Genomic DNA, 20,557 nt, shown 5'->3' on the forward strand with positions numbered 1-20,557 from the left:
ATCCTGACAAATGAAAACTTCCTGTTCATGTTTCAGCATTTCAGGGAACACCTTGACAAACTTTTTGCAAAAGGAATTGGAATGCTGGACATTGCTTTAAATGAAGCTTTCAACATGCTCAATGAAGTAAGTTCATGCTTTTCAGATCCTTTTTGTTTTTCACCTCCTTCTTGTTTTCCCTTTTTTCAACTGAGTTTATATTCCTGAAAATGTTTTAAAATGTTTCCTGAAGTATAATCACGTATTTTGTGGAAAAAAATACTGAAGTGTGTTAGTCTGCTGGAAGATGAAAAGAAGTCATCTAAACTAAATAGCAAAATGTCTTTTGATTGAAGGATGTACTTGGAAAAAAGAGCTCAAACCCAAATATTCTCAAAAAAAGTTTGACAAGTGTGCCTGCCTTTATGCTGTGTGATCCTAGATTAATTAATGGTTCTAATTCCTGTGTATTCATCTTGAAGGGCAATATTGATTGATTCTTTTCCAGGCATAAAATCTTAAAATGAAAAAAGGAGTATCTTCTTCCACCCACTGCTCATGTGTTCAGTTAGACAGTGTGGAACTAATGCCTTCGTGTGGTGCATGCCAAAAACGACAATGGGAAAAGGTGCATGAAGTAAAGGACACTGCAGGCTGTTTGTAGAGGTTTTATTAAGAATTGTGGCCACCAAATAGAGTCTTGGGAACCAGAAAAAGAGTATGAATGCCTCAGTGCAAGAGATGTTCTGTGCTAGTCCTCCAAATCTATGTAAACTGAAAAAAAAAATCACATGGCAGGAAGTGAAGACCTGAAGCAAGACCTGTTTTGCTTTGGTTTAAAATCTGTGAGGTAACTGAAGTTATAATGATGAATGTGGTATAAAACTCTCATTAGATAATCTGATAGCTCTGAGACTCAAGGGATCTGACAGCCCATGCACTGAACTGCACCCATGATGAGAGGTCTGCAGGATCATGATGGACTCTGCTACATGTATGCTCACATCTCTTCCAGGTGCTCTATTTATTGCTTCTATTTATACTTTAAAATGAAGTTTCAGATAGATTCAATCCTTCTTGTGTATAAACTTCCAGAAATGCCAGCATAAAAATATTTTCCATTTTATACAGGCATATCTGCAATGTCTCTGGTTGGTTCAATTAAAGCCACCTAGGCCAGAGGAAAAGCTAAATCTCTCCTCAGCAGAGTACAGCAAACCATTTTCCACTTTGTCTGCAGGATGTGACCTTTATGTGCCAGAAGCCTATCTGAATTATAGGTTAGCTAAGGATGTCTTTTCTTCATTAAAAAAAAAAAAAGTGGTTGAATGGGGAGGGGGAAGGGGTGGGTGGTTGTATAGTAAAGGAAAAAAATAGAGAAAGCTTTGTGTTACACAAATAGTCTATAAAGACTCTGGTTGGATTTTAAAATGGTTCAGGGGTTACACTAATTAAACTCAGTCAATTTTGCCTTGCAATTACCTTTCAATATTTGCTATGGTTGTCAAGACTTGAAGATGTTTGCTACTGATACCTTTGAAAAGCATGCTTAAAAATCCACTTCCAAATTCTTTCCAATTGTCAATTTAGGCAGTGTACATTGTAGAGAGGAAGAATACAGAAGTGCTTGGTACAGTAGTTAGACACCTACTATGTCATGTGACAACTGCAATTATCTCTTTTGGTGACAAATGTGCTCTTTGAAGTGATTACCTTTAAAAAAATCATAACCAATTAAATAAAATTCTGTGACATTTCAAAGACTGTTAATCACAACCAACTGCTGTAAATGTCAGGATGCATTGAAATTTTTGCTGCTAACTGATGAATCACTGAGTTAATTGTAGTTCATCATAAGCCCCTTGTCATTGTTATTATTATGGAAAACACTTTCATCACTCTTGCTATTCAATAAAATTAAAAGTTTTAGACAAATACGAGAAGATATTACTCATCAAAGTATTTGAATTTAATCTCATTCTTCAAAATATTCAGATAACTGTGTAGAATAATGCAGATGCATACAGAGTGGTGTTTTAAAATAAATGTACAAAGGCATTTCCCCTTCATTAATTTCTCTTTTCAGATACCTTGTCACTTTTAAAATATATTGTCCATGTGAGGAATAGATCCCTAGACAAAGTAACTTCACCTTTATGAGAAAAAAATGTCTGTAAGATCATGAAGGAATCCCACTTTAATAATTCTGGTTCTGGTTAAGACTGGAAAACCTGTCATGATGGGAGAATTTTGAGTGACTGCCTTGCAAATTACACAGAGGCAGTGATCACAATACAGCTAACTCTGTAAATCCACATTAGATGCCCTTTTAGGCAGACTGCTTCTGGTCCTGTTTGCTGAGGTTTCTGTTGGATGAAAAGGAAGCTGATCTTGAGGAGGGATGCAGGTGGTGTGATAGAAATGGTTGTTGGATGTGGGTGTGGCCACTCAGATCCAGAAATGTGAAGGCAGAAAAGACAGAGGACTTCGGGGACCCACCACCCACCCTTTTCTACTGCAGGCATTTCTACAAAGATGACATTTTTAGGATCACTTTTTCAGAAAAAGTGGGTTTTAGAGTTTGGAAAACAGTTAAGGGCAAACAGACTGTGGAAAAATTAAAAGACAGAGCTGTTGGTACTTCAAATCAAACCAGAATGCTCTGAATAATTTTTCATGACTGCAGGAGCAGCCAGAGTCCCTGCCAGGTAATTCCCCTATGAACACAGGTACTGCTTTTTAAATTGAACCACCCTATTCTGGGGCACAGCAAGGCTGGTGAGGTGGGACAAGGAAATTCTTGCTTGGCTTTCTCACCATCAAGAGAAGAGTGATAGGATGAGGTCTTCCCTGACCTCAAATGTGATAATGTGCGTGAAAACTACAAGGAAGTAATTGTAATATCCCATTTATTGATGTTTTCATAGATTTTTAAGTGTTCACACAGAGAAACTAAAAATCAAATAATTTTAAAACTTTGCTATTTTTTGTCCTAAGAGATGGATGTTTCACCAAAGTTCCTTGAACATATAAGGTAATACACAGATAAATAACAACTTATTCTGCAACCAAAGCAAATGGAGACACATGGATTCAGAGTCAGAGTACCAACTCCAGAATGAAGAGATCAAAGCTCATATTATGACAATGTGTTTGACAGGAGAAAATCCCATTTGTGTAAGGATGAAGCTGCCTTTGCTTATGCCAGAGGATTGCTGATTGCTGTCTGAGCACCTGTGCTCAAGTACTGCACTTCAGCAGCCTGAATTACTTACATGTATTCATTTGGGGTAATAGGAGAATCTCAGGGTATATAAATATGAACTGGGTTCTCCCAGATAAATATTTAAAGGAAAATAGCATATGGAATGGAATCCTGAGTGAATATGAATGAATGCCATATGAATAGTCAGATGTCTCTCAGGAGCTGTGTATCCCCTGTACTTCTCAGAAAAATCACCATTCATTACTTTCTGTGTAACATGTTCTTTTAAAATGATATTGAAATCAAAGCAAACCCTATGGATGCATCAATACTCATCACCTATCTAAACCAGGAGAATACAATTTTAATTTTGTGTAGTGCTACATTTATGCATGTTTCTTATTTTTCAGTTCGCCAAGAACATAAAATCTATGAAAAAATGTTTTCAGCCTGGATATTTTTGACTTCTTCTAAGGATGCTAGAGATGTGACAAAATCCATGTGTGATCCTGTCTGTTTTCATGTAACAGGAATGTGCTGCTCCTAATGGTTGTTTCCTTTTGCAGTTCAATCACACAGGACAAGGAAGCATTTGCAGCCAAGCCATAATGCTGATCACTGATGGAGCTGTGGACACATATGATACCATATTTGCAAAATACAACTGGCCAGACAGAAAAGTAAGTGTGTTATCACCTTTACTGAATGGGAAACCCAAAGCTTCATATCCAATCTAAAGTGTGTATCTATTGAAGAGTCAGCAACAATCTTTCTAATTATCTATAAATTATTTTGGATCGCTAATTAAAAAAAAATGATGCTTATATGATATTGCCTGAGGATAGAGATGGCCTTTTATTGTGGTAATGGTCTTAGGTTAATAAGATATAAAGGCACTATTTCCCTCCAGGTTACATTTTTGAGCATTATATAATCCTTCCCCTGAGACACATCATTAAGTATGAAAAAAAATTTTCTTTTTTCTACCAAAATACACATTAATAATTCAATGCTTTTTCAACCTAAAGATGGGTATGTACTATGGACAGCAAGTGACAGGAGAAAGAGCAGATGTAGTACTCAGTATTTTTAATTTCTTCATTTGGCAGAGGGAGGGATAGAGCTGAGAGTTGGTAAGATTTTATTAAAAATGTATCTGGCTCTATTGATCTGTATAAAGAAATTTGCCCAGAGTTAAATTACCTTATCATATAGCAAGTGGAAATTTCACAATAGAGCAGAAATGCCTTGAATTTACCAGATGAGGAAGCTCTAGTGGGCCCTGTTTCTCTATGTGAAATAATCTTCTTCTACGTTTTCTCTTCAGCTGAAGCAAGTTTTGGAACTATTTTAGGAAGTTTTTGTTGTTCTTTGCCATGTTATATGCCTGTGGAAGCAACAACCACATGGTTTCAAGTGCAGTTTGAGCAAGTAACTGATTAATGTGACTGTGCTGCATGGTGTTCTGTATTCGGTGGAAAAAAAAGTAGTTGTTTTAATTTCCAGCTTTTAGTCATGTTTCTCTTTTATAAAATTCTGTTTATTTTCTCTAGTGACTTCTCTAGCTCTGTTTTATGCAAATATAAAATCATTCCACTGGAAAGAAGGCCTAAAAGCTAAAGGTTTTGTGGCCAGTCCTGCCTCTCTTACTCAATGGGATGCCATCTAATTTAAATTGTTAAGCCCTCAGATATTCCATGAGAACATTTTAGTTTATCTAGCAAAAAACTGATGTTAAAGGAGATTCTCAGAGTCTCTCAGAAGGATGTGCCTCTGGTGCTGCCATTTTCTTATTCTTTGGAGTTGGTTCCTCTCCTAAGAAGAAGAGACTCTGGGGAAGCTCTTATCATAGGAAATCAGCAAGGAAAGAATTCTCTGAAAGAGTCAGCTAAGTATTTTCACAAAAACATGTGTTGTGTATCTTTCATGTGCTAATCCACAGCTCCATCTCAGATAACCCTGCTCAGCACAGCTGTTGCAAAAAGCAGCAGGAGAGGTTTCCACTGGGAATTCTTCTGCAAAGGCCCAGCATCAAGAGTCCTGCCTTGTTCAGCAAGGACATGGTGTCTGGGGAGCAGCTTTTAGTCAATATTCAACTCAATATTCTACTCAACTCTTCTAAAAATATTTAATGTATTAACACAGCCTTGCAAATTGTGTTTTAAGAAACATGTATGGAAAAAAAAAAAATCTAATCTTTTTTCCTCTTTTCAGCCTGAAATGTTTCAGTATGAAAAATGTAAAAGATTTCCATATGTAGGCTTTAATGCATTAGAGCTTTGAATGTCTTTGTTGGATTTGTTATTCTAGAAAGGAAGGCTATTGAAAATGCAATATCCTACATATTTGCAGTGTCAGTGTGCCTAGAAATTATGCATGCCATGCACTTGAAATTCACTGCCTTTGCATTACACCTTCTTTATCCTCTCCAAAGCTGGTTTATATATTTATAAATCTCACCTTTGAACTGCTTGATAGGTTGGTTTTTTTTTAATGTACATAATTTTCCCTATTATCTATGTATTGCCCTGCCATCTTTCTTATCATTTATGTTTTTCCTGCATTGTGATACTGGGGTGGGCAGTGGTGGAAAAGGCAATAGCTCAAATTGAGGTAAATTCTGAAGTTTTTGTTTGCCTCAATTACCTGGTTAGCAAAGTACCAATTTCAGTTATAGCTGCTCTAATGTTAGATAACAGCAAATAGTTTATAATTAGTTGCAGCATAAGCATTTTTTTCTCTTGTAGAAAGGAAAGAAATCTTTATACAACTGTGAAGACTTGAAAAGTTTGTCAGTGAGAATCTCTAAAAATGGAGAGTGAATACAACTTGTAAGACAAAAACACCAATTCATGTTTTCCTCCTTTTTCCAAACCATTTATATCTTTGCAAAAGATAGCTTAAAATATACATATATATATATACACCATGTAAACAGGGAAAACAGCACTTAATTACATATTATTGGAGATATATTCTGCCTAACAACTGATTAAAAATCATCTTCCTTCTGATAATGCATTAAAATAAAATTGTGCTGCAGTTATTAGGAAAGGGAATAAAATGGCTCCAGTTAAATCCTCAAGGTAGCTTAAATTAAGCAATTGAGTTTTTTGATGGAAATCAGCCTGATTTTTTGTGTGAACTAGGAAATTATGACCATCAAAAGACTAAAAATCATCTTCTGGACTGTTTCCCTGAAAGAAGGAATGCTTTTATTTTACTGGGTTTTTTATGAGTCTCTGTCCTCCTCAGCAGAAGGGAAAAAAACCCCAAAAATATTTCCCCATGTTTACTTAGTATCTTCTGCTACTTTAAATGTAAATCTAGTAGATGCTATTTTTATAACCCACTATATTTTATTTATATGACTAGTTGTTAACATCTATTTCCTTCTTTTTATGAGGCCATAGGTGCAATCTTAAGGAGCTGATTCTCACGCATTAGAAATGAGTTTGTGCTATATACATAATTTTTCTCATTCATGAAACTTACATTCAGTACTTTCCAATTTCTGTGATTCATTCAAGGCAACTCTGCCACGTGAAGTACCAAAATGGGAATAATTAATCCACAAGAGTAAATAAATCTACAAATCTCATATAAAAGCCCAGCTTTTCATCATGTAGCAGAAATAGGTATTTAAAAGAATAGTACCAAGAAAGTGTTTGCTTACAATGAGAACTATTATATAGTTGCAATAATTTTATTTTTTTAAGATGCCCTGTTTCAGGAGAAAGGCTTTTAAGTCTCAAAATATCTTTTTGATGTCAGTTATACCAGAATAATGCTTTTATTCTATGTTATTGCTCCTACTATGAGATCCAAATGCATTATCAGAAACCAAAACAAGTACTGCACTTAAGTATTTCTCTAGGTCCCTTGTTCTAATTCAAAAGGATGAAAGGCCATGGGTAGGGGTGGCAGGCAGACAGATAAATGTGACTACATGTAAGGATAGTGCTTCAGGTCTGCTCCCAGAAGATAGTACCACTAATGATCTTTTCTTAAGTAAAACTGTCCTACTTCCTTTCTAGTGGAAAATTCCAGCAATAACTAACAGAAAATTACATGAAGATTAATCTTGTAAATGTTGCTGAAATGCCTTAGCACATCAAAAAATGGAATTATGATGAGATTAGAGATATTAACAGAGCTTCAAGCTTTGTCAGGTTCTCAGCTGAAAGCCATTTTAATCACTAATTGAAAATTAGTAAACTTGGAACAGAAAGCATCTACTTAATATTATTTAACACATTTTGTCATTTTAAGTATAGCAAGACTGTTCTCAGAATCTTGTGATGTTGCAAAGGAAAATAATGCAGTAAATTCTCTTCCATGAATTTGCACAGCATTTGTATGAATGTGTAAGGGAACAATTTTAAACCCTATTAACTCACTGACAACTCCATGAAGTCTCATGATGTTTCTTCTCCACTGGCTAAAATGACCCAGTGCGTGAATATTTGAGGATCTTTTTCTCTCCTCCATTTCCCATTGTTTTTATGTGGCTGTCAAGTTCTGTACTCCTAGAATACCCATCTACTCCTTGTTTTGGAGAAGCCCAAAAGCATTTCTTCCATAAACATGGTTGAGAGCAGAGTCTAAAGTCTCATTGAGATCAAGGGGAAATCAGTATTTCAGTTTGGGTACAGACTTTTAGTATTCTTTTTGGGTCAATGCAGCACTCAGGTGGCCAAGGAAGATATCAGCTTTGGGACCTCTCATGACTGATGGCAACCAGAAAGAGATGTTCTGCTCCCTGGGCCTGAGAGGTCTTTGCTTCATGGCATTGTACTATATTTAAAACCTGGAAAATAAAGCAAAAGAATCATTGAATCATTTGAACTTTATCCTCCCCTTTGGGTGTGTCTTTGAGTCTGAAAAGCATTTGCTTTCATAATTATGTGGAACAGTTATATGCAATGCTAAATAGATGCAAAACCAGAAGCACTAATTCCTTACTAAGTCAAGTCAAATGCAAACCAAAATCCCACCTAAAGTCTCCTCATTTTCTAGAATCAAATCCAGATAGAAAATCTGGGATAAAAATACTCTGTATCCAGTTACCTAGTTAGTTATTCTGCAGCCTTTCTTTTTCTGGGCAAGGAACAGGGAATAGAACTTCATCTGTCTGTCTCCTATTATTCTGAGGCTCTGGGTAGAATTAATTTTGTATGGCACAGAAATATTTTCTTTATGCATTTGAACCATTACAACAAGGCAGAGATTTAAGATGGTTTCTATCAGTGCTAAGACTTCAAGTAGGGTGAATATAAAGCATAAGTGCAATAATGTCTTTATTCCAAGTGCTAAATGATTATGGTGCAGAAAGACCTAACAGCCAGTGCTGCCCATGTCTGAATGGAACCGTTGAAATTACAACATAAATAGTTCCATGACTTTTAAGTGTTTATACCTACTCTTACATCTGCTTTATAGGAAAAAATTTCACAGTCTGGCAGGTCTCTGGATCTATATACAGTACTTAAAACTGTAATTGAATCCAGAGAGCAACACCTTGAAATTTGCTGGATTTAGATTTGGTTTCATAATACAATACTAAATTTGCAGGCAGTAATAATCAGTTAATAGTGCCCTAATTATGTGGGACTTTCATGCATACCTTTACAGGATCACTATTTATGGTACATTTAATAATATATGGCTTTCTTAAATATTTAAGAAAATACTTGGTAATCCCTGATGAGAACTGGTCACTTGGTCACTAAAGCTCTTAATATCAATCCACTTATTTATATTAGAGACCTATGAAATAAAAATTTACATTTAATTGTTCTTCCCTTTTTTTTTAAACTAGAAACTTATTTAGTGAGTTTATTCAGTGATCCGTAATCTATTGGCTTCAATGGCTGCATATACAAAATAAATGTCTGAGCATTGGGTATATGTAAAAATCCTCAAACATTTAATTTCTGCCACAGGACAGGAGAGGAAGCTTTTCTTAACCTCTTTTAGCAAAGGAAGATGAAAACATGGCATGAAAACTAAAGAAATTAATGGGTGCTGTGAGAACAGGCTACAAGGTAATGGGTGGCTGCATTGTGGCACTGCAGTGGTGGCAAACCATCTTTCTCTTCATGTCTGCCATGCACAGGTTGCAAACCTTTCTGAAGAGCCTTAACCAAGTCTGCAGCTTAGGAATGAGGCAAAGTTGGCAACATGGAGCATTTGTACAGCAAATTGAATGTCTCATGTGCAGTCCTGTCTGGATGTTATTAAACTGAGTTTCTTTCTGAAAAGGCTGACGTACTTTGGAGGCAGATGCCATTACTGCTACACAAACCTGGTGCTTTATTACTGGTTATCTCAAGAACAAAAGAAGGTCCAGACACTTTATAGGCCTTTCAAGCTATGATGTAACTTATATTAATTACTTACCTTTTTAGGCACTCCTGTAGTATGATAAAAGATGGGGTAGGAGATCAAACAGAAGTTTTTGATTTCAGGATAAAAAGAAACAACTCATCACAGCTAGATTCCTGCCTCAAGTGTGATTTCATTTTGAGAAAAAAAAGTTTAAAAAAGGTTTCATTTTGCCTTATTACTTCTCCTCATAGAGAGAAAAATAGGTGGGTAGGTCCTCTTTCAGTGAATTTTTTTTTTTTTTTGGTCAAAACTACCATAATGATTTCTACAAATTTGTCACTAGTGTTTTTACTTGTGTTCTTTTATGTGACACTCAGAGTAGTTAAGACCTCTTTTTCAGTCACTTGTCAATTTAATTTGCCACGAAGAGACTTCCCCTGCAGTGCTTAAATTGAAACAAATGGAGAGAAGTTTTTTGTGAAGATAAAGGTAATTAAATATTATCCTCAGGGCATATATGGATTGCCAGAGGAAGGATTACTGCTTCTTGTATACAGTCACTTGTTGGCTAGAATCATGGAGGAGTTAATGCCTTCTGAATGTTTGAAGACTTTTAGATGGAATGATAATTTATACCCATTGAAAATGCATATTCAAAGTGCCCTTACTGTGCTAATATTTGTAATATAATCAGAAATAGATACAAGAGTGAATTAGCCATGAGTCATACAGAACACCTTATAAATAAGGGACAGTCTAAATGGAGAATAATCCACAACTTGAAATAGATTATCCAAAGTACTCTTTGGGAACTCATGAGTGTCAGTAATACAAAAATTATTCCTTTTCCTTGTAAAAAAAGAAGATAACTTTTATGTAGTATGTAGACATAGAGAGATCCAAAATTTGAGATAAAATAGGTGTCCATGAAACGTGCCTAGATGACTACCAGTAATCACTATTTGCCTCTGGCATAAAACTCCTTGTGGCTAAAATGTTTGGCTGATGGCCATTATTAACAAGAGAGACCAAAACAGAAGTAAATATCCTAATAAGAAGCTGATATATTATGGATTCTGTTTACTAAACAAACCCCAAACAACCAAACCTTCTCCTGATAGTTTATGTGCTGTAAGGTATTAATTTTTCAAAATAATCATGCAAGAAGCAAGACAGTTAAAGTAGGCATAGTAATTGCAAAAATATGCCCATTTTGTTCTGTGGACTATGTCTATTCCTGAGGTAATGTTTTTTGTGAAGAATTGTGTCATCTGCTTAAGGAAATGGTGAGATCATTTATTTCTTGAAGTTCTTTAACAGCATAATAAAAGCTGTATTTTAGTTTGTGTGGTTTAAACTGAGAAATGCTGCAGTTATCCTTAAAAGCCAGGATTCAGTTTATAGACTGTTTTTAATTCTCTTTATAATGTATGCATCTTCTTAAACATTACAGACAGAAAAGAGATGTTGAAGTTTGTCAGAGCTGTTCTATTTTAGATGAGTATCAACAGTCTCTGTAAAAATATCAAGAATGTTTATTGTTGGTTGTGAGTGACCCACCACCAAAAAGGTGACCATAGCTGCATATATAAAACCCATTTGGTTGCACTGGACAATAAAGGGATAATACAGTACTCCAAACAATTATTTGGGATTAATATAATTTTAAAAATAAGTATAGATAGTAAAAAAAAAAAAGTCAAGGTCGTGTTGGATTGAATGTCTTCCTAAATTTCCTGTTTAGAGTTGCTTTTAGAAGGAGTTGAAATAATGTGACTTTATATTAGATCTTACATTACAGCCAAGAGTCATGGTGAAAACAAAGTTGGTGCAAGAGATAAAACTAGAGTTCTATTCACTCATCTCTGGTTCCTCCACGAATAGCCTGAAATTAGGATATAATAGATCTGCAAACTTGCTCAATAGGTGTTTTCTGATCTCTAGAGAGGAAGTTACAAAGTGAAATTTTTTCACTGACTTTACAGACAGGGAAGAGTGAAAAATTCACATGTATTTTTTGAAGTAAGTTTTAAAAAGCTGTGCTTATGATGTCCTGTTATAACCCTATTTTCTTTTAATGTAAGATTAAGCTTGAATCAAAACCAGTATTGTGTAGTGGACAAGCACTTTAATAGGATTAAAGATTTTTTCATGACTAAGAGGAATGGCCCCAGTTTGATGCAGGAGTACGAGTAGAAGAACAGGGCAGTCATGAGACTTGAACAGGAAAATGGGTTATTGCATCTTCTCCTGACCAACAGGTCAGATTCCTTCCTCTGCTGAGGTACAGCAATTCCAACAGCCTGTCAGCAGCTGGTCAGTACCCTGGAAAACTAAGGACCACACCAAAAAATAACTGTTTTCAGACATTTCCTCTGACTTCTGAATTATATTTCTACCTTGTTTGTATGATCCATTCTTAATTCACTCCAGTATCATTTTTCCCTTAATGAAATCTTCATACACTCCTATTTTCTGTAACTCTCACTGTATTAAAATAAGCCATAGTGTGTTGTTTCATTACACAGGGAAACTTTAACTTCTGTTGGATATTTAGATTAAGTCGAGAAGGTTGGTAAATTGCATGTTTAAATATCAAATCTCAGGAGATGTTTGGAAAGGGAATGTTACAAAGAGAGGAAGTTAAATGTTTGGTATAGTATTCTCTTGCTGGCATCCCATTACATACAGCAAATGGTATTTCTTGCTCATTTTACTCTGAGAGGCCAAATTCTGCTGGTTTGGAAGTACAACAGACGTTGTTTATATGAAATTATTATTCATATATACCATTTTCCCAGAGTACCTCTGTTATCCTTCGTGGTGTCTGGCCGTGGAACAATCCCTCAATGCATGCACATATATCAAGGCAGTAGGAGAGATTCATTCCATGCAGGGGCTCATATATGTCCAGTTTAGTATTCATTTCAGTGAAATGCTTACATATGTGAGTTATTACATCCCTGCTAACCAAAGCAATGGATTCAGGCATACATTAAAGCGCTTTACTGAATTAAGAACTAAACAAGTTATCCAAACAATCCCATCTTTAGAACTCTGTTGTGGGTCTGCTGATTCTTTCTGAGTGGTTGAATCTTTAACTTTGTTAGTGGTTAGGCATTTTACAGAATACCCATTTAAAGAGCACAGTTTGTTTATCTCACTGTATTTATACCTACTTTTTCTAAACTGGCATAACAGCATTAACTGCATTCTGAGACTTCTGCAAAACATGGCAGCCTCTGAAGACTTAACTTTTGTGTTCTGTCCCATGTGCAGACATCTGCTGCAAAACTGATAAAAACCTATTCTTTTCTACGAGGTTCTAAATTCCATCATCCCATAATCCTCTCTACTAGCCTTACCATAATTGTTTCTGTGCAGAACTGACAGAATGGGATTTGCACATCTGAATAAATATGTTCTCTTTCTGTGGGATACCATTTGTACACTGACTTCTCTTAAGATTGCAGTTCAGTCACAGAGGTTTCCCCTTACAAGTTCTTCAGAGCTTTTTGCTGGATCTTAACACTGAAGCTGAGTTTAGTTCATTGTTAGAAGACAGAAGTCTTTATTTTGCCATCTTACATCATTAGACATATCTTGAGAAAACATGAAAGATTTTGAGTCATCCAGGATTTGTTATTGAAGAAGGCTCTAAAATCCATTGTAGTAGTAAAGTGTAAATGCCAATGACTGCTGTTCAGCATGTTGTTATGAAAATAGGAGTAGCTATAAATATTTATAAAGCATTTTGAAATATGTGTTACATGGAGGTTCATAAAACAGAACACCTACAGAGCCTGGACAATTCAAGACAGAAGCCACTTAAGGGTTTTTTTTTTCCTGGAAAATTGTTTCCTTCTCAAATTGTACAGTCAAGATCCTTAGCTCTCACGCTTTCATAGGATCTGGAAATATTCAGCAACTTCTGGTATAATTTTAAGCTCACATCACCTATTTTAAAAATAAGCAGAAACAAGTTATCCCTGTGTGAGGAAAAATGCCACAAACACCCTCAGGAAGATGACTACTCTCTGTTGTCATGATGCATAAAGGAAAATTGGAAGTCTGTATGAATGGAGACAACAGACAAATATTCTAGGCAAGCTGGGCAATCCTCTTGGCAAGAATAAAATATGATGGTGTGTTAAAAAAAGTAATTTTTCTAAGAGTCTTAAATCAAATGATTCAGTATATCAGCCTCTGAGGGAGGAGAATTCTTTGGGATTTTAATAATGTCTAAGGTTGTATTGGATATTGTCTGTTTCTGTGCTTTTTAGCTGTTTTAATAATACAAGATAGTAGTACAACCATGAAGAAGGTTTCCTAAGAATAAAAAAGCAAAAGATAGAACAATACTGGCCTTTCAGTGAATCATATTTCAGTCTAAATCTTTAACTATTGCTAAAAAAGCAAAATAAAAAAAAGATCCTAGGCATTTTGTCTATTCTATTAACTTAATCTCCAAGAGTGCAATTAACTGAGTATACAGTTATTGAGTTTGCTCATCTTGTGAAAAAGAAATGGCTAAATTTTTCATAAAATGAGAGTTTTGTCCAAATACTGAAACATCTGTGGTAGGGATGGGTGAAAACTGTAAACATTTGCTTTGGCTAAGTTTGCATCACATTAGGGGGTGAGTTTTCATAAAATATTCATGCTACCAAGTTTTCTAGGCACAAAAATTCATGGAAAATGAATTTCATCCTGTGTGCAGAAGTGACTCTGGTTAGACCATCTTTCTGTCCATCCATTTCTTGTCACTTGAAATTGGAAAACAGTCCCTCATCAGTCCCCAGTTGGTGAGAGACCACCAGTGAAACCTTTTTGCAGTTGTACTGCAGGCAGTTCTGAGTGGGAACCACAGAATCTGTCTAGGGAATAGTCTGAGATTCCCATTGTTTTCTAGCGTAGAATGGTTTGTGTTGTACTGGAAAGACACAAACAGAAATCATTCTGGGCTTTTACTGAGACCCAAGTTCTTTTCTCCTCCTTGTCCCACTGCCTCTGTTCCTGTGCTGTGGGGTCGGCAGGGTGACACCTGTGATTCAGGCAGGGAATCACAGGGATATCAAACTGTCTCCTCACAGCTTGGCTGGGTTCTGCTCCTCAGAGGCATGCAGAGTGTTTTCAGTGCAGTGTTTCTGTCACTGCTGGGCCCATTTTTGGGACACTCAGTACCTGAGCTGGGTGTGCCTTGCTGTACCAGCCGCTCTTGCTCTGGGCTGTGCTGTCCTGGTGGGTCTGGCACACACTGCCCGAGGCTGGATCCATACATCAATACTGCGTGTTCAGCTCTCCTGCAAGAGCTTCTTTAGAAAATGCCTCCAAGTAGAGATCAATAGTAGTTTTCTCTTTGTCTCTCACAGAGGGGGCAATATTTGCCAGGACAAAAGATCCTGTTAGCTGCCTTGCGAAATGAGTTTTCATTTTCTTTGCTGGAGGTAGTTTCTAGCACTGTCTCGTGTGTTATTCAGTACAATTCTGTCAAAATGGGAGTTATGGTCTATTCTGGGGCTATGTCTCTGACTTATCCCTGATTCCATGATAAGCAGTTCCCACAGTATTTATAAAGCAAATGGAACTGTTTTGGTTTTTTTTTGAAAAGCATGACAGAACTCAGTCCATAATCGAAATTTAGCTTACAAATGATTTAAACAAAAAATATCAGCATAATTCTAATAACTATGGCAATAACTTGTAAAAAATATTTCGATACATTTAAGCAACCAAACGCAAATTTTTAGAAAATATTCGAGTGTGTACACAAGCAGCATGAGAAAACTGTGAGTACAGAGTTTTTAGCACCATATCTGATAATACTGAATTTTTGGCTAAAAATTTTACTGGCTAAGTACATTTTGACATATGGCACCCCATTTTGAAACAAACTGTTTTATTTTGGCTGACCTAAATTCTCCTTAAAAGGCCACATATGGAAACTAGGGATGAGCCAGACATCTGAGGATGCCTTTGTGGTGCGTCATGTTGGTGCCATTTCAGTCAGAAAAATGCACTTGGCTCTGAATTTGTGTGCAGCAAGCAATAATGAATAAGCCATTGGACCATCATATAATTGGTGGGTGCTTCCCTATGGTTTTAACAGTGTTATATACAATAACCAGTTGTATGAAAAGGTGAATATCAAAACGAAGTCTTTGTGCTCTGCTTGCAGTAGCAATAGGTAATAATAAATAAAATTTTCGAAATCATAGTTTGGTTCATTATAAAATCCTCACATACCTTCCCCAAGAGATTAGACATGGCTAGACTGAGGTCAGGCCATTTTTGGTCACATAGCAGCAGGGATGTATGGAATGTCTTTTCATCCCCCTGCCCCTTCACAGCCTTCACAAAAGTTGCTCAAAATGGTCTCTTCTCCCAGGCAAGCAGATGACAGTCATTAATCACTGGCAACCAGTCAGAACATACTTCTAGGCTGACAAATATTGAACCTTTAAGGACATTAAAATTCCTTAATTCCTTTCCTGAATCCCTCCATCAAACTCCTGAATTCACTGAGGGAACTCTGACAAGAATTGTGCCACTCTGCACCTGAGCCACTTTCTGATGTGCTCTTCCAGAGACTCACTTGCATAACTAGTAAGAATTATGTTTAAGGATAACTGGTTAGCAGGGATGGATCTGTGCACAATGTAGCCCCCAGGGACTCTCAGGAAAAGGAGAGGAATTCAGCACAGAAGTGCTCATGTTGTATAAATAACCACAGCTGCTTTTGCTGAGGAGGGGGAAAATAGTTGAACTTGAGCTCAGCTCTAAGCATTGCAATGTTGCCATATTGCATGCATTTTCAAAACTTCATAATTAATTAGAAAACTGTCCATCATTTAGTGAGAAATAGATGAGTAAACACCTGGTTTAGGTATGGTTTATTGTGCTTCTTTTTAAATGTTGGAACATTTAATAGCCATAAGGGAATATTGGAGCAAAGGAAGCCACACGGGTATTTTACAAATACCTGGAATGAACTATATCTTCTTTTATATACACACAAATATTAATATACTTTATTTTTTCTACTAATTTACAGATCTAGCCTTTCCAAAAGATGGTGGGTCAACAAAAGAGGTGTATTTTCCTCTTTTCTCCAAAGTGACTTATTAATGGGTTGTTGAGTGGCAAAAGAGCCTGGTGTTCACTCCCACATTAATGCCTAATCAAGTGTGAACAGCACCTACATGATCCAGAGCTGGTCACAGGAGCTGTGCCAGTACAAAGCCCCTGAGTGGGCCTGACTATGAAATTAGAAGCATGGGCAAGATTATCATGCAGATAAGCAGATATCTTTATACTTCTATTTTTCTCCATTAATTTTGCTAATTCGATAGTAAAAAAGTTCTATGTGGGTTTAATTGTCTGGGTAGGACTGCTGAGATTGTGATATATTTCCCGCTAGAGAAGTTTCTTTTGTGGCATAGGTTCTTGCAAAAGTTTTCTGAAACAGGATTCTGAAAAGAGACTTTTGAGAATTAGTCCACACTGTGCGTGTTTGTCTCTAAGTTTTGGAAGAGATGCATGAAAAATCAGTAAGATTTTAGAAGGAACTTTTGTACAACAGTGTAATTTTATAGCTGGATGTTTTCATTTAGTCTGTAATGTGTTGGCTGAGTGTAAACATAACGTTTTACATTCTTCATGAATGTGCAGAAGAGTCTTTACCATGGGCGCAGGCAGATTTGGACCCAGTTTTAAGTTGTGCCATGTTTTTGTTATTTTGGTTTGTGTTATTTTGGGGTTTTTTGTTGTTGTTACTTTTTTTTTTTTTTTGGTTTGGCTGTTGTTTGCTCCATTGCTTTAACTATCTGATGAATCTGTAACTGATAGAAACACAGAATCCTCAGGGTTGGACTGTGAGAGCCTCTCCAACTCCTGATCCCACGTTAGAAGCCCTTTGTCAATGGAATATTAAATTATTCCTGTATTGCTGAAGTGCTCTGTACATGCTCTCAGTGTGGATTAAGTAGCTGATGTGTTCTGTTCAAATAATGCCTGCACTTCATGGCAGACACAAACAAGCAGTTCTAGTGTTTCTTTGACACTTGTTTGTTGTCATAAACAGTTGCAATATTTTAGGAGTGTTGTTGTACTGTGCTAATTACGAAAGTAGGCAAGATCCTATGATACAAATAAAAATATAAGAGAATCTGGACCGCCTTACGAAATGTAGGGCTTAAAAAAAATCTAGAACACCCAGAAGTTGGACAAGGAATTGTCTCCTTTCAAGATAAGTTGAGTCTTAAGCTTCCTTATCCTATGATTTATAAGTCTGGATCATAATCTCAGCATTAAATAGAATCTGAGAGATGCTGATATTTTATCATATTTATCAATTCCACTGCATTTCACCTGTCAGCACTGAACAAATCTCAGGAAAAAAAAGAAGAGATTCTTTTATGTAAACATGTCATTGGCAAATCTCTTACATTTTTTCCCCTAACTGCCACAGTCAGTGCTGCTTGTATGACAGAAGCTGTTAATAAATTAGGCCCCGAGCCTCTTGATGGCAGTGTATTTCCTTCTTGAGTTCATAGGCTTTACAGAACATTTATGTCTCATTACAGCCAGTACAGCAGTTTATGCCCTAATAAATCAAGGGAGCTTTGCAGAGATGATCTTGACAGTAATGAATCTTTCTGTTGGCATTTCCACTTCACAGACACAAATAATGAAGCAAAACTGCCCCATCTGGCCACTCAGTAAGAGTCAAATCACAGTGGGAAGCTGTTTTCTCAAGCATGACAAAGGTCATTGTGTGCAGCAGGAGTGAGGGATAGCAGGTTGTGCCGTGAGTGACAGTGCAGGATGAAGCCATTTGTGAGCTTTTATCATTATAATTACATTGGTTAGCCGTGCTGCCAAGACTCAACCCGCCCTTCTACCAAGTCTGTGTGCTCTTGCATCAAAAGCTGCCTTCACTGATTCCTGCAGCTTGTTTGGAGAGGGGTTGCTTGGGTATTGCACAGGAATTGATTTCAGCAGCTCAATCAGCCACTGGAGTGGTGTTATTATTGAAATCTCTCTCGGTAATATTGTTTTTAAGTTTCTGAAAATGCACTGATTTGAAAGAGGAAGAACTGGCAAAATATGCTGCGTGCTAATTGTAAACAGATATACCAGGATCACTCTCTGAAGGGGTGTTATCATTAAAGTCTCTCTTGGTAATATTATTTTTTAAATTTCTGAAAATGTACTGCCTCGAAAGAGGAAAACCTGGCAAAATATGCTGCGTGCTAGTTGTAAATGGACAGATATACCAGGATCACTCTGCTTCAGGAACATATGGAAGAAATGCAGAATATGTCATCTGGTGGGTGCACTCAGCCTCTGTGAGGCCTTTGGCAGAATGTGAGCAGGTGATTTTCGACCTGTTCTAAAACCCTCAGTTGTTGGGTCTGACATTATTGCTGTACTATTCATTTGTTAATAAAGGCCTTGCCGCACAGAACTTGGATGTACACCAAGAATCCTTGCTGGCTTTTTCCAGGGCCCTTCACAGAGCATCTTCCCCACTTTGGTTTTCCACAGCTCAACATTAAACAGTATCCCCCAGCATATTCCTCTCATTTGGATATTTTCCTGCTTGATAAGATGGTTTGGTCTGATTTCTTCCTTTGGTAAGATAAAATACTTTCTCTTGGTTTAGTTTGTGCTTTTTACACTGCATCAAACAACAGGACTGAAAATAGAATTTTCTGTCAGATGGGAGTTTGGGGTTGCTTTGATTTGTTCACTTTTTATTTCCCCCCTTCTATTTCATGCCTCCCTCCTTCCTTTTCAGCAGTATGTTAGTCCTGCACACGTGGTGTGTCCCTGTGGCTTGCTGACATCCCAAACAGAGCCACCAGGTGCCACTGAGGAGGTGTCACCCAGATCCCTGCATGGCTCAGTGCTCCTGATGTTCTGGGTTTGCACACGGAATAATTCAAGTGTCTGTAGGTGCATACAGTCATTGCTCTGCCTTGGATCTTTCTGAGTTCTGAAATGCTGTTGTTTCTATAGGCATAGATCAGCAAATAATTTGATTTTAATTTGCATGTGGCAGTTCTCCCTTCACCCACAGTACACATTTGTGCTGTCAAATACAGGTGCACTTACAGGCTGCATGTTTAGGGGTGTCTCATCATCCTCAGGAATGCAGGTACCCATTCTGTGTTAGCAACATGACACAACAAGGATTTTTTATTTGGAAAGACCAAAAGTTATTTTTCCCAGTTGATAATTTACAGGGGTTATGTTGCTCTGTGAGAATGCAATTGCCTGAGTACAAACCTGTCAAGAATACAGACACAGTCACAGGCTTGTGGGAAGTACCAGGTGTTTTTTAATGAACACAGGTCAGTAGGGACTCACTTCTATTTTAAAGAATATTAATAATTGAGTTGAAGGAAGAAGAGTAGATGCCAGGTGGAGGACAATAGCATCTAACAATGAGGAGGTTAGGTTTAGATTTACAGTTCAGACAGGAAATGCCAAATTCCTGTGCAGAAGAAACCCAAACATTTAAAAGATTTTTTTTTTCAGTCGAGATTAAAGGTAGATGTGAATGAATGTACAACAGCAAGGGCTGTGATCCTCCTTACACCTGGTAAGACTCCTGGTGCAGAGGGTGAAGTCAGAAATCTCTTTTGTGAAAGAGCAGCTGGTGTTCCAAGAAAACACTGGAGGTGCCACACTTGGTGTTACAGATGGAGTAAAGGGCAGCCTCAGCGGTGCTGGAGATCCCACTCCTTCCCACCTTTGGTTGCAAACTTTGCTTTGCCTTCCTCACCTCTGCCCTGGGCTCAGTTATTGCCCTTCCATCCTCTTCTACACCCCTGAACTCCCCAATGCCTGGGACTCTTCCTGCTGCTTCCTGTTGGAATCTTGTTTCTACCTGGCACAACTGCACACTGATATTTCTCCCCATCTCTGCTCATACTGTGTCTGTTTGGGGAGTCTTTTCTAGTTCAGGCCATTAGTCTTTTTTCTTTTTTTTTCTGTTGGTTTGTTGTTTGTTTTTCTTCTCCCCAAAGACCTCGA

At 37.1% G+C, this 20,557-nt stretch overlaps 1 protein-coding gene across 5 annotated transcripts in view; it reads left to right on the forward strand.

The window, feature by feature from the left end:
• CACNA2D3 (calcium voltage-gated channel auxiliary subunit alpha2delta 3) overlaps positions 1 to 20,557 on the forward strand; it is a 388,669-nt gene that overhangs the window by 192,290 nt on the left and 175,822 nt on the right. For all 5 annotated transcript variants that reach the window (XR_004981053.2, XM_036390972.2, XM_036390973.2 and 2 more), the window contains exons 10-11: positions 37 to 126; positions 3,751 to 3,864. Coding sequence is in view for 4 of the 5 variants with exons in the window: in XM_036390972.2 (XP_036246865.1) it covers positions 37 to 126; positions 3,751 to 3,864 (204 nt within the window). In the remaining variant the exon portion in view is untranslated. The remainder of the gene's footprint in view (positions 1 to 36; positions 127 to 3,750; positions 3,865 to 20,557) is intronic.

This window comes from Molothrus ater, chromosome 11 (genome assembly GCF_012460135.2).
Source record: "Molothrus ater isolate BHLD 08-10-18 breed brown headed cowbird chromosome 11, BPBGC_Mater_1.1, whole genome shotgun sequence".
Lineage (NCBI taxonomy): Eukaryota > Metazoa > Chordata > Aves > Passeriformes > Icteridae > Molothrus > Molothrus ater.